The sequence below is a fragment of the Micropterus dolomieu genome, linkage group LG03 (genome assembly GCF_021292245.1).
Source record: "Micropterus dolomieu isolate WLL.071019.BEF.003 ecotype Adirondacks linkage group LG03, ASM2129224v1, whole genome shotgun sequence".
Lineage (NCBI taxonomy): Eukaryota > Metazoa > Chordata > Actinopteri > Centrarchiformes > Centrarchidae > Micropterus > Micropterus dolomieu.
In genome coordinates this window covers 10300108-10312990 of record NC_060152.1, presented here as the reverse complement: position 1 = coordinate 10312990, position 12883 = coordinate 10300108, and the positions used below count along the sequence as shown (strand labels likewise).

Genomic DNA, 12883 nt, shown 5'->3' with positions numbered 1-12883 from the left:
TATTGATTAAAATGTATTTAATGCAAGGGTCACTAAAAACCAACATATACGAACCGAACATCTGATTCCACTCGATCAAAATAAAATGGAACGCCGGGACACTGTTGCCATGACAACGCAAACTGAGCACGAAGTTTTTGTCAACAACGCCGATAATCTTGTGACTGAAGCCCCACACCAGCCAAGTGCATAGCTTATTATTTTCACAGTAAAACACAATGATTCCACCAGCCGAGTCTCTCCTGAAATACGACAATCCAGTTTTGGTCAGCAAAAGCACAGACAGAAAATCACCAAAGGTGAGTTAGTAAATTAGGCCTTAACGTCACCGCCACAGTTAACGCTAATGTTAAATTACCTGGATTAAGTAACAACGTTGGGTGGAGGATTTAAGTGGTGCATGGCAGTAAAGACAAACACTGGAAATACATAAAATAATATAATATATTGTTTACAAACCGGTGTGCACATGCTGATCTGTGCTCAAAATGTTACAACTTTAACGCTAGTTTCCTCCCCTTTATTTAGCTGCTGTTTGTGTTTTGTTAAATTAATATAAGGTTAAAACTTTTCAGTCTCCAAAGAGTTTTCTGGACTATAATTTCTGTAGTAGTCACACTAACGACCTACATGTCCTGCTAAACTTTGTGTTATGGAAACCCTTGACAAGTATGCTCTTATTTGGTATAGGCCTACTTGTTCTGGACATGTGAAAAGTGACACTTGGACTTGTCTGAATAACCAGCGCCAATAAAAGCTTTATATTGTCATATATTAAGTAATAAACAATGATCTATACATACAGGTACTTGTTGTAGCATCCATTACCTGCAGATGGTGCAAGCACCTAAAATTGCTGTAGCTACTTTGTGTTTGGAAACATCTGCAGATCCAGTCTTGCAGATGTCCTTACTGTTGTTTCTCATACATGGAATAGCTTGGGTGTGGAACAGGTCTGCCAGTGAGAGTTACAAGGCAGTTTTATAAGGTGAAGATATGATATATATTTGTTAAAAGGTTTCAGGTATTTAAAAAATATAATTAAATTAGGATAGGTAAGATTAAGTACATGCAATATACAATGTGTTTCATAAAATACTTTTTACTACAGGGACGCCCGTTGAAAGTAAGCCCTCAGCAGCCTGCTATCTCTACCCCTGTTCCACCACCTCCTAAATCAAAATCCACCTCTTCTGAGTCCACCAAGCAGGAAAATGAGGAGATCCTGAACGCCATCCTTCCACCCAGGTATAGCTCTTCCCATCTATATGTTGTGCAACAAGTTCAAACCATGCTGTCATTTATCTGAACTTCTGCCAATGCAGGGAATGGATGGAAGGAAATCAGCTGTGGGTGCAGCAAGTGTCCAGTACACCTTGTACAAGAACAGATGTTATTCACCTAGAGGAACTGCTGGACACAAAGCTGCAGCAAAGGCAGGCCAGAGAAACAGGAATCTGCCCTGTCCGCAGGGAGCTCTATTCACAGTGCTTTGGTAAGTAGGCTGAGATGCTGGTTTGCACTGAGGCCACTTATTGTGTTACAGTGATGGATGAACACACTGCTTTATAAAAGGAGCGAAAGGACATGCACTATAGCTAGTTTTGTGTTTGATACAGCTGGATTTTTTATATCTTTCTTCTGACGAAACCACATCAATATAACCTTAATATAAATTTTCTATTTCTTCAAGATGAACTGATAAGACAGGTGACCATCAATTGTGCCGAGAGGGGTCTTCTGCTGTTGCGGGTTAGAGATGAGATTCAAATGACTATTGCTGCCTACCAGACACTGTATGAAAGCAGTGTGGCTTTCGGTATGAGGAAAGCACTGCAGGCTGAGCAGGGCAAAGCTGACATGGAGAAAGAAGTAAGGACATTTAGTTATTTGTTTGACTTACAACCATTGGCATACAGAGGCCAAATGTTTGCAACAATTGGCTTTAATTTGCTACTCATCTAAAGCTATGGGAATACAGTTACAGACTGTTCTTCAGATAGGTATCCAGCAGAGAGCATCATTTCACTTTAAGAGTCCCTGTATAGGATGGCGACAGTGCTCTCAACATAACTGATCCTGCATCTGGAACATAATTATCTTTAATGTAAGCTTGTCTTATTACATATCTAGATTTCTGATCTGGAGAATGAGAAACAAGACCTGAAGAAGCAACTGAACGAACAGAAAGCTAAATGTGATGCAATTGAAAAAAGAGAAAATGAAAGGCGATTGGTGGAGGAAAAGAAGCACGCTGAAGAGATTCAGTTCTTGAAGAGAACCAACCAGCAGCTCAAGGTGATGTTTCTTAATTACATACCAAATAAATATTTCTTATATATATAGCTAGCTATATATATATATATATATATGTATATATATATATATATATAGCACCAATAATAGCTGTGTTGTTTGTCTTTATTTTAATATTTTTTTAATTCTTATCAGACCCAGCTGGAAGGAATCATTACACCAAAGAAGTAACTACGACAAACAAGAACTGAGTTGCCGTATCCCAGCACAGAATGCTACTGAATTTGTTTCTAAATAATATCAATTAATGTAAACTTAACAGAGTGTTATTAGCAACCATTTTATTTTTCCAAACAGCATGACATGACAAGTACAGTTCTAACAATTACTGTACATTTCTCTTGAACATCAAGAGAGCATTACACCTGTAAATGGTGAATGAAATATCATTCAAAAACAGTTCTAGGTTGAAGGAAAAATAAAGTTGAAAAGGCAAGATACAAACAGTCACTTCCCTGAAGGAAAGTCAAGATAAGGCCACTTGATTAAGACCATTTAACATGTAGTTAGCATTCCACCTTCTGTCAACTTTACATTTTCAATAAAAACATGACATTTTGTGGCTAATTTAAATAAGGATTTGTTACATATGTTTTGTTTTATGACTCCAGTCTAGTGCTTTGATCTTTTGGCCTTTTGGCCTTCTGTGGCTGATGCTGGGGCCTTTCTGTTCTTGTTCTTGTTCTTCACATTGTGTGTTTCGTAATAGCGTACACCAACTTTCTTAGCTTTCTTGGCACGGTCCATCGCTCTTCTCTGTAGAGATGGATAAAGAGGAACAGAGAAAAAATTATGAAATCTTCCGCTAAAAAAGACCAGAGCTTTTCTTCTCCATTCCTGTTTCATCAGTTAGAGGAATAGACATGAATCTAACGTGTCTACCCAGACAGATCTGTTTGACGTCAGAAAGAACAAACACCGCATACCTGTTTAGATGTCAGTCTGCGCGGCTGGGTGGACTCCTCGTCCCCCTGAACTTTCCTCTTCTTGCTCCTCTGGTTTGCAGCTGAAGTCAAACAAAGATTAACAAATATGATGTCAGTGCCTGGCTGGATCTCCGTGTCAACCTGACCTACATCATTTGTATCTCTACGGATAAATACTGTACAAATCAGATTTTGTGTATTTTTGTGTCAAACCTGGGAAAACACATCATCATACCAGTAAGATATATTTTGTTCTGAGGAACCATGTAAGATTTTCTTCCATAATAATTTCTACATTCAGCACCATACAAAGTCACGGCAAACTTGTTGATGCACTACCTTTCTCCTCTGCTTGCTTAGCTGCTGCCGCTTGTTTAGTCTTGAGGTCTGTGAACGCTTTGTCAGAAAGTGCCTTAGGTATCCTGTCGAAAGAAGAAAAAAGTAAATCACTACCCAACAAAGCAAACAGTATACTCCTTTTGGGTTCTGATGTCATGAACAGTAAAGAAAGTACACACAGTAACTATACAACTGCTTTTTGACTTTGGTTTCAACGGGTTGGCTGAAATTCAACAAGAGGAGATGCTGATTACAGAACACAATGCAAAAGTTATGGCAACAGGCCATTGATCACAGTCAAACCCAGGAGCCTTTAAGTCAACAGGGGCTTAAAGGCTGTTTAGCACAGACCACCTAAAATGCATGGCAAGAAATAAGTGAAATACACAAAACAAGGAAATGTGTAAGTGAGGTCTGGGTGAGAGCATACAGACCGGATTGCAGAGAAACGTTTGGATTTGGCTCTGTCCAGGAACTGCTTGTACTTTGAGATCTTCTCATCCAGCTCACGAATCACTTCACGAGAACTCTTGTTAGCGTTTGCCTTGCCAGTCTGAGAGGTTGTGGACTTTGAGGACTTAGTCTCTCCATCAGCTGCATCAACACTGGTCCCGTCTTCCTCTCCACCCTCCTCTTCCTCACTGCCTTCCTCGCCATCAGAGCCAGAGAAGTCAGCTATATCTAGGTCAGGCATCTCCACAGCAACCAAGTCTTCCTCACTGAACTCAGGTGCCACGTTGATCTTTCCAAAGTTCTGTCGCACATTGGCCAGAATCTTCTGGACCTGCTCCTTCTGTCTCTGCTGACGCTGCTGCTGTTCCTCATGTTCCTCTGAGATGGCGTCCGGCTTGTCTGGCTGTTCCTCCTGTACATTCTCAACAACCTCTGAGGGTCCTCCAACTGCCAATTGCTCCTTGTCCTACAACAATTACAGAGACAAAACACATGTTGACACATAGGGCACAGGTTAGTGTACACACACAAAAAGTAATTTACTGAAAAAAAACAAAATACACAGGTGGAATATTCAGTAAACTCTTACCTCGTGATCACCCTCAGGTCCAGGGGGTTTCACAAAGAAGGGGATACGTCCTCTCTGCCAATCATTCAGCACCATTTTGGAGACCGTGGAAAGATCTGGTTCACCGCCCTGTACAAGACCAAAAATACATTGCTTAAGCTTAAGATTTAAAACTAGTGGTTCACATACACTTTGCTATTTAATTGAAAGCCGCCAAGAGTACAGCACATTATGTATGCAAGTAGAAAATAGATTAGATTAGATAGATTATTGCTGTAGGGTTTGCTCTAGCACTACATACAATGGACAGTTAATATACTCCAATCTATTAATGAAGTTTTGTTTGGTAACTATATTTTCTGCTTCTTTATGGCAGACGAAATAAAAAGAATAAAAACTTGAGGAAAAGCAGTTTTAAGTATAGTCTGTTAAGGTCCTGTAGCAAGAAAATGAAAGAGCATTCAGACCTTCAAAAGTTTCCCAGTGCGAAATGCCAGCTTTTCAAGAAAGTCTTCAGCAGAGTTCCAAGTGGGGATGCGATAGGTCTTCTGAATGTATTCTGGCTTGGCGCGCTCCAGTACTGCCCCAATGTGCTCCTCTGGATTCCTGATCTTCTCCACTTGAACCTTTGTGAGGAAGGGGGAAGAAATAGGCGTGCAGTTTAAGATATGAACCTGCAACCTTTCAGTTACGGGGCCTGCATGGCCTACATGTGAAACCTAGCATCTGGAGGATCAGAATCAGAGCTGATCAAGGCAGCAGGTGTATCCGAGGCAGAACCTTGGTACAGAATAGAAAAACAATAAGAAAGACTTACCACTCCTTTCAAGACAATATCAGATTCACTGTCTTCTGAAGGGTAGACGACACCAGGACAGTCAATGAGGAAGATGCGCCTCATCAAAGTTATGTACTGCCACACCTAAAAAAGTAAGGAGATTAATGATGTCTGTATGGTCAAATCATTTCAGTTTCACATGAGGTGTGTGTAATATTTTACCTTGTCTGTACTTAATGATATAAAAAGACACGTCAACTATGATGAGTGGGGCAGCAAAATATATATTTTTAAAACTATCTTTTGGAAGAGAAAATCAAAAACTGCTTTTGGTCAACAACTGTGACAACAGCATCCTTTCTTTTCTCCTCATGCTTCCAACAACTTCTCCTTTCCACGATTGCTTCAAGAGACAGAGGGACTGCAACTTTTCAGAGAAATATAAACACCCATCCATTCTAACAAAAGGGGGAATGAGGGTCACAGCAGTGTTGTGGATCTTGAGCTTGTCTGGCTGTCATCAAGTAGTGTTGAATACGTGGTGAGAATCAAAAACCAGGTGAAAAATATCGGAGGCCACAGGCCCAGATTTATTGGATAGGTGTGCAAAACAAATCTCCCCTCTGTTGTGGTCCAGCTTGACAGCTTTGGCAAGCATGGAAAAGGGAAGATTTGTTCCTTTCTTTCCTCTTGACCCTGCTTTGGACATTTGGGTTTTCCGACTCTTGATCATTTCCAAACAGGATAAACAGCCCCAGCGAGAGGAAATTAAGGATAAAAATGGTTGTTCTTCTTTCTATTGGCCCAGTCTTGTCTTAGATTTTCAGTTATATAGTTAAGAACACGGACCCGACTACTTTTGTTGTTGCAGCTATCAACAATTACCAAGTTAAGAAGAGGAACATTGATATTTTCACCTCACCTCCCTACTGATTCAAAGCACCTCTTTCATTTCTACACTACACACTTTAAAAAAATATACAATTTCCTTATTTACTCCTACTTTTCTTTTCCAAGTAGTGTTTATGTAGTACTGGTCGGATCTTTTCTTTTCATACTCTAGATTCTAGGCCTTTACACCGTCTTCTGTGTCAATGCAAAAGTACAATGTAGGTTAACCATCAGAGTTCAGACTAAAAATTTTCTATAAAATAAATCAATCTTAAATCATTGCTCACGTTGTTCTGTTGCATATTACGGGTCTAAATTTAGTTTGTATTGTTGTTGAATCTTACCTTCGTTTCCCCGGCAAGGGGAGCCACATTGCAGACCTTCTTAGACCTCAGTGTGTTGATGACTGAGCTCTTTCCCACATTAGGGTAGCCAATGAAACCCACACTTATCTGTTTCTTGTCTGTGTGGAGCTGTGGGAGGCAAAAATAAAGTCAGTGTTGTGTTTCCTAAACAACAGCCTCAGTCTGTCCTCACTCCATGAAGGTAATTTTAGATGGGGATCTATTGCCATCAGAAATAAAGGGAATTTGTCATCACTCCAGAACTACAAGTTTATTCAAAACATATACTAAAGTACACACACGCTGAGATCTAAAACTTTTTAAAACAAGACATATAAATATCTTTTATTTTTAACCCAGGAGGTAAACTCTGAAGGATGTTTTGGAACAGTTTATTTGTCCTTGTTATCTCCTGACTCTTTGGTGACTGTGGTCCAACAGAGAAAAACTTTTAAAAGGAAAAAAAACATAGAACGTTTTCTGTGTCTTTCTCATAAATGTCTCTTTAATCACAATATTAAATTTAAGAAAATTCCATTTGAATATCAAACCATTTTGATTTTTTGCCTTTCAGATCATTTAAGTCCTACGCTTTCACAAACACACTCCATTCCACAGCCACTACGCAACTTTGCATGTTCAGGTCTAGGGGTGGGTGATCTAGGCAAAATCTTTTAGGTAATTTTATGTCGGGTTAGTGATGTATGTTATAATGTTGTCAAAGTTTTGGACAAAAATGTCTAAACGGAATGTCTTTTGACTATTCCACTGAATTATCATAATCAGATCGATGCATATATCGTAACAGTGGTTGTGATGTTACCATTAAGCAGTCCTGATCAGCATTGCTATCAATGGCTTAATACAGCCATAAATATAAATTGCAGGGATGGGTCATGATTTATTTTCCTTTGTTTTTACCAGTGCCTGGTAATAACATGTCACTACCAGGCATCTGTACAACGTGTGTGTGGCACGTTCAGTTCGGCAACAGTGCTGTGTGATGGGCTAGATGCTCATGTAACAGCTTAATAGTGTTAAGGTTGTGTTTTGTGTTGGCTGCTGCAGAGGAAATAAAGTTCCTGTTTACAGTTTATACGACAAAACAGCGTCTCGCTGCCACCCTTCATCAACAGAGTGGTCCAGGATGCTAGTTACCAGCTTGATTCTTGACTTTACAACTTGCTCGAAGTGTGGAGATGGACCTGGCTATATGTTGCCAGGTACGAGCCAGACTAAATTAGTCTAACCCGAAAAGTCCACAGAGTCTGGCTGCGTCACTTTACTGCTACGCCACGATTTTGTTCCGTCCTCGGTCCAGTGTCAACTTCCACTGGAAGCGTCTCAGAAGCATTTCAGCAGCGGAGATTGAAGCCTGCCCCGCATTACTGATTTTTGTACTTCTATTATGATTAAGTGGGCTACGTAGTAAAATTGTTTTTTTTTTGTCTGTTTTAAACGTGTTTATTGGGGGTGTTTTATTTTGAAAATTGACCAGATTCTCCTTGCCATTCTGTGTCTGACTTCCTGCCCAGTTCGATCTGCTCTGTGCTACTTGACGTGGCTTCCATTAATAACAGACTAGCTTCCTATTCTCTGCGGAGAGCCACATCTGGGACGCGTTGCGGTTGAATCTGGTGGACAAGCACTGACTAGAATGGCCGTGATAAGCGCCGGCAACCACGGTGCAGCCTTACACAACACAGGCGTATTCAGTGGACTTTGGAGGAACCAGTGTGGCCCAACTATGGATCGAGGCCAAAAATCTGGAACTGGTAACATAGGTAAGGCAAGTCACAGTCATTTGAGGGCGCTCTCACTGTCTCTGTCTCACTCTGTGGGGGGGAGGAGGAATCATCGAAAAATGATGGAATAGTTATAATAATTATATAATAATTGATAATAGTATTATTTTAATAATTTGATTTCAGTTTTGATACAAGCATGTCCTTTACTGGGGAACTGTGATCAAATTTTGCACAGTATATAAGACAGAAGAGAAGTAAACCCCAAGCACTAATATCCTAAATTATAGGTAGTAGATTTAGTTTCGTAAGTAAATCTATAAATCTTTTACATGAGTAAACAGTACACTCAGGCTCACACTACCAAGGCCTTAAATTAAAAGTCAAAGCAATATTTCTGTTGCAGATAAAATGATTCCACAGACTGGACAATAAGATAAGGCACATAAAGGCAAACAGCTGTGGAATCTGCAATTGTTATTGGATCAGTAAATGGTTTAGGCTCTCGACAAATCAAAGATAATTCAATATTTTGACTTTGAGGCACGTGCTTACCTTGCCAAACTGCCTGAGCAGCTGGATGAGGGATCCCTTACCAAATGAGTTGGTGAGGCTGGCATGGAAAGCCAGAGTGGGGTATTCTTGGGACAAAACAGCTACCCACCGTTTCTGGTTCAATATTGAGTGGAGACAAAGAGACAGTGACACAATTTAACACTATGAAAAGACACAATCATATCCACTCAAATGGGGAGCCAAAATGGACATATTGTAAATTTTCTTACCGTGACCCAGGTGGGAATGAGGTCACACTTGTTTAGAACAAAGATCAGATGTTTCCAGGGTTTCTCCTTCTTCATGTATGTCTCTATGCTCTTAGAGCGTGTTCCCATGGGATCACGGGCATCCAGCACTTGGATGACGACATCAGATGAGTCAATCACCTATTACAAGAATACAGTCAGGAATAGGAATGATCCTGTAACACTTCAGTGTACCAACTCTACATTAACATGATGCACAATACTGAGAAGAGGATGGAAACAATACCTTGTAAAGTTCTCCCCAGATCCTCTTGGACTGACCCTTTTTGAAGATTTCCTCACGTGCTTCCTCTCTGTTACAAAATGAGAATTAAAAAGATGACTATATTTGCTACCTTTAAAAATCCAGCAACCATGCTTCTGCCCAGTTAGAGTGGCCAGTAGATTGGATTGATGAAGTATCTTCTGAAGGTCTTACCGGACCCCTGTGTCCTCTGTCATCAGGTCTTTGTCATTGTCTGCATTGTAGCTCAGGGCTGAGGCCTCAGCTTGTTCTACGAGGTCCTTCACATCCTCCACCATGAGACTAGGCTTCTTCCTCTGAGCCTTGGGCCCAAATGTAATCTCAAAACCCTCTGTGTCTAGAATGTGCACCTTGGAGTTCTGTGGGCGAAGATACAAAAAGTAAAAGATTAGACTTACACTTCTGAGTTTTTTTAAATTAACAGTAAGACATAAGAAAGCAAAGTCTAATGTCCAAAATGTTTTCTTCTATTAAACACAAGTGAATTCTAAAGATATTTCATTCCGTTTTTTTACTGAACTTTAGTGTGGTAAATATTTGTGTAGAGGAAATTGTCAGGGTGGATCTGTTGTGACTGGAGGGTTGCATACAGTAAACAGAACACCCAAGTATGTAACACCTAAGCCAATGAAACCGCCAAGCCTGTGCCAGGACTGATCAAGTGTCCCAAAGATCTTAAATTATAAGGCATAACAGCAAAACTGCCATGGTTTAATTGATCTGCCTTTCTGGAATACTGGTTAATCAACGGTCAGAAGTATTTTTCAAACATCATAAATTGGCTTTAAGCCCGATACTAGATGAAGATGTATTCACCGAGAGGGGGAAATTGTGCTTTTCATAAGCATGAATGGCACCCTGACCTGACATACTGCTGTTCACATATTATCACCTGAGTGAAATGAATAATAAATGAATAAGATGGTGATCGCAATGTAAGAGGGAGCTTTTTTGGAAACTTGTCAATCAATAATTAGATGTAAATTTAACATGGGGAAAAAAATTCAGTATCTTTAGCTGATTCAAACTCAGAGAAATATCTCACTATGAGGGACTATTGAATTTAGATTAAAAAATAAAAAAGACCCAATGATACGTTGGAAGAGAAAAAGACGAACTGCATGTTTTTCTTAATCATGTTGGTTAATGTTGGAAAAGTTAAAGCTTGGCAGAGTGCAACTCTCCCATGTCAAGCACAGTGCCAGGACACTCAGGGTCACGATGGGATAGACAGAGAATTGAATGAGGATTAAAGTGAGCCGTCATGTTCATCCCACCTCATAAAACAAGCTACTGAGGAACACAGAGGCATGATTCTCATCTCTGTTGCATGATATAAGCCAGTTAAAAACATCAATAGTTTTTACCTGGTTGCATAATGGCAGCTACACTATCACTCTGTGGCAAACACTGTACACTCACATGGGCTTTCACTCTATCATGCAAGAGGGACATGGGTAGTTTGCTTTGTTTCATCACTACACGATATGGATCCTTCTGTACTGCTCCCATCTCTTCTTGGAACTTCTGGAGGGAAGACTGCTTGATCACACGGGTATTTGCTGAAATAGAAGAATGTAGATGCATTTTCCATTTCTGAACACATTTATAACCCCTTCTCTTATTAGTTGCCAATTTCCCCTCACACTCACTGATGAGTTATAGCAAGGCTACTCAAATATGTTGATTAAATGGTCCTCATAAATATTACATGAGATCAAAAGACCTTCCTTCTTTCAACACCTGCCATCACTACAATAAATGACCAATGCATTCAGTCAATTGCCATTAGTTAACAGGTTAAATAGTTGATTTTTGCATTCATTTGCGGTCAAAGTATGAATATTTGATTTGTAATGACCTCAAATTCAAAGTTCAGGCCTCTATTCAGGCGTCTATTTTCGCTGGAGGTGTTCCCAGTTGCAAAGTCTACAGTCTGTACAGCCCAGTGCACACCTTATTGCCATTTCAGTACACTAGGTTAGTGTTATTCACTTTGCTAACATAAAATGGCTAGTGAGATGTGCTGAACGGATAATCTTTCAAAATGAAACTGCCTTACAGTAACATAAGCCTATCACTCTGGGAAGCAGCAGTAGAAGTGATGATAAATGAATAAAACAACATCCATCTATATCACAAAAAAATTTTCATCTATAATCCATGAAGAGGCAAGTACTTCACAAATGCTCTGCACTGTCCAACAGGGTGGTACACTCTCTCAAGGTTGTTATTCTTGCAAGTATGCCAAAGCAGCACTTAAGTGTCACATTTAGTAATGTAATTTCCCTCCATAAAGACATTCAGTGCAAATACAATATACTGACAGCTACCACAGCAGGTGCTGCTTTAACAAAGAAAGTACACTTACCAAACCATTTGATGTTGGGTTCAACTCTGGCTACAGTCCCTGGAGCCACTGTGGACTGGTACTGTAAAGGTTTGATGACTTTTCCACGGTTATTACTGGGAACAGAAGATCAGCATCAGTGTATGAGTCACATTTTTTGTTGTATTTCACTACCACTTAAGAAAATATGCCAATCTGTGGGCCTCAAGAATAATTCAAATCTGCATCAGTAATTACCATCTCTGCTTTTGTCTGTACATATTCAGACGCTTGATAGTGGATCGGTCCCTCATATTGTTCCCACCAGCACCATTCGCTCGATCTGTGAAATACGTGTAGTTGCTTTAAAGATATAACTTTATCGGTGCAACAACGCACCCATTATCAGAACATATGAGCTTTTTCAAGAGATACCAAAGCTGCTTCAGCAAACAATGATCAACTAATAATAGCAGCTGTTTCCAGACTATATGACAATTACTCTAAACACCACTAAATACAGTTCCTTCCCTTAAAGTTAATTACTTCAGTGTCAAATTTAAAAGGCCTGAAGCTGCCGTTACTGCATTTGTTATACACTTAGAAGTAAGATAAGTTTTAGTTGAGTCACCCGAATTATGTGTTTCATTGTGACATGCTGCTCACACACTGTTATTGAGTAGTTTCATTTAACAAATATCACCAGGCTAGCAATTATTAGCATTAGCTGTAAACAAACGTTGTGGCTAATGGGGGGTTAGCTCACCAGGGTTGCTGCTGGACGACGAGGGGTTTATCGAGCTTTTCCCCTTGAACCGAGGTTTCACCATTTTGACCGCTTAATCGACAAAGCCTTCCCAGACAAATCAAAATTAGAGACCACAAGAAGGTTACTAAGAGCTGAAGTTTAGCTGCTAGTTATCCCTTCAACTCAAAACTGTACACCGTACACGTGCTGTTACGGTGAAACAGGAAAGACGTCAGCGAAGGAGCGACACCGAGAAGAACCAATCAGAGAGCAGACGTCGGTGCACCAGTGTGACGGTATGATGAAATAATTTTAGCTGCATGAGAGGCAGTAAAAATCATAACTGTAAAACGCATTTAACATTTAGAGAGGTTATCT

The 12883-nt window shown here is 39.9% G+C and overlaps 2 protein-coding genes across 2 annotated transcripts; one reads left to right on the top strand and one right to left on the bottom strand.

Annotated features, from left to right (window-relative positions):
• Positions 1-93: 93 nt before the first annotated feature.
• dnali1 (dynein, axonemal, light intermediate chain 1) lies at positions 94-2893 on the top strand. The gene is made up of 6 exons (XM_046044838.1): positions 94-299; positions 1112-1248; positions 1326-1495; positions 1694-1872; positions 2134-2298; positions 2452-2893. The coding sequence occupies exons 1-6, from the start codon at positions 219-221 to the stop codon at positions 2485-2487; spliced, it is 768 nt and encodes a 255-aa protein (XP_045900794.1). The 5' UTR covers positions 94-218; the 3' UTR covers positions 2488-2893.
• gnl2 (guanine nucleotide binding protein-like 2 (nucleolar)) lies at positions 2583-12751 on the bottom strand. Its single transcript, XM_046044835.1, has 16 exons — positions 12524-12751; positions 12016-12100; positions 11800-11894; positions 10851-10990; positions 9603-9787; positions 9411-9477; positions 9146-9304; positions 8916-9029; positions 6616-6744; positions 5420-5524; positions 5070-5228; positions 4624-4731; positions 4016-4500; positions 3582-3664; positions 3243-3322; positions 2583-3072 (listed from the first exon to the last, which is right to left on the bottom strand). Exons 1-16 carry the CDS (start codon positions 12585-12587, stop codon positions 2929-2931), a joined length of 2202 nt encoding a protein of 733 aa, XP_045900791.1. The 5' UTR covers positions 12588-12751; the 3' UTR covers positions 2583-2928.
• Between the last annotated feature and the right edge of the window lie 132 nt (positions 12752-12883).

Coding starts and splice junctions, on each gene's coding strand:
- gnl2 (XM_046044835.1), bottom strand. CDS start 12,587: ATGGTGAAACCTCGGTTCAAGGGGAAAAGCTCGATAAACCCCTCGTCG. Junction 5,229..5,419: donor ATATTGTCTTGAAAGGAGTG/GTAAGTCTTTCT, acceptor TTCCTCACAAAG/GTTCAAGTGGAGAAGATCAG. Junction 3,665..4,015: donor AAACGTTTCTCTGCAATCCG/GTCTGTATGCTC, acceptor TTCTTTCGACAG/GATACCTAAGGCACTTTCTG.
- dnali1 (XM_046044838.1), top strand. CDS start 219: ATGATTCCACCAGCCGAGTCTCTCCTGAAATACGACAATCCAGTTTTG. Junction 300..1,111: donor CAGACAGAAAATCACCAAAG/GTGAGTTAGTAA, acceptor TTTTTACTACAG/GGACGCCCGTTGAAAGTAAG. Junction 1,496..1,693: donor GCTCTATTCACAGTGCTTTG/GTAAGTAGGCTG, acceptor TATTTCTTCAAG/ATGAACTGATAAGACAGGTG.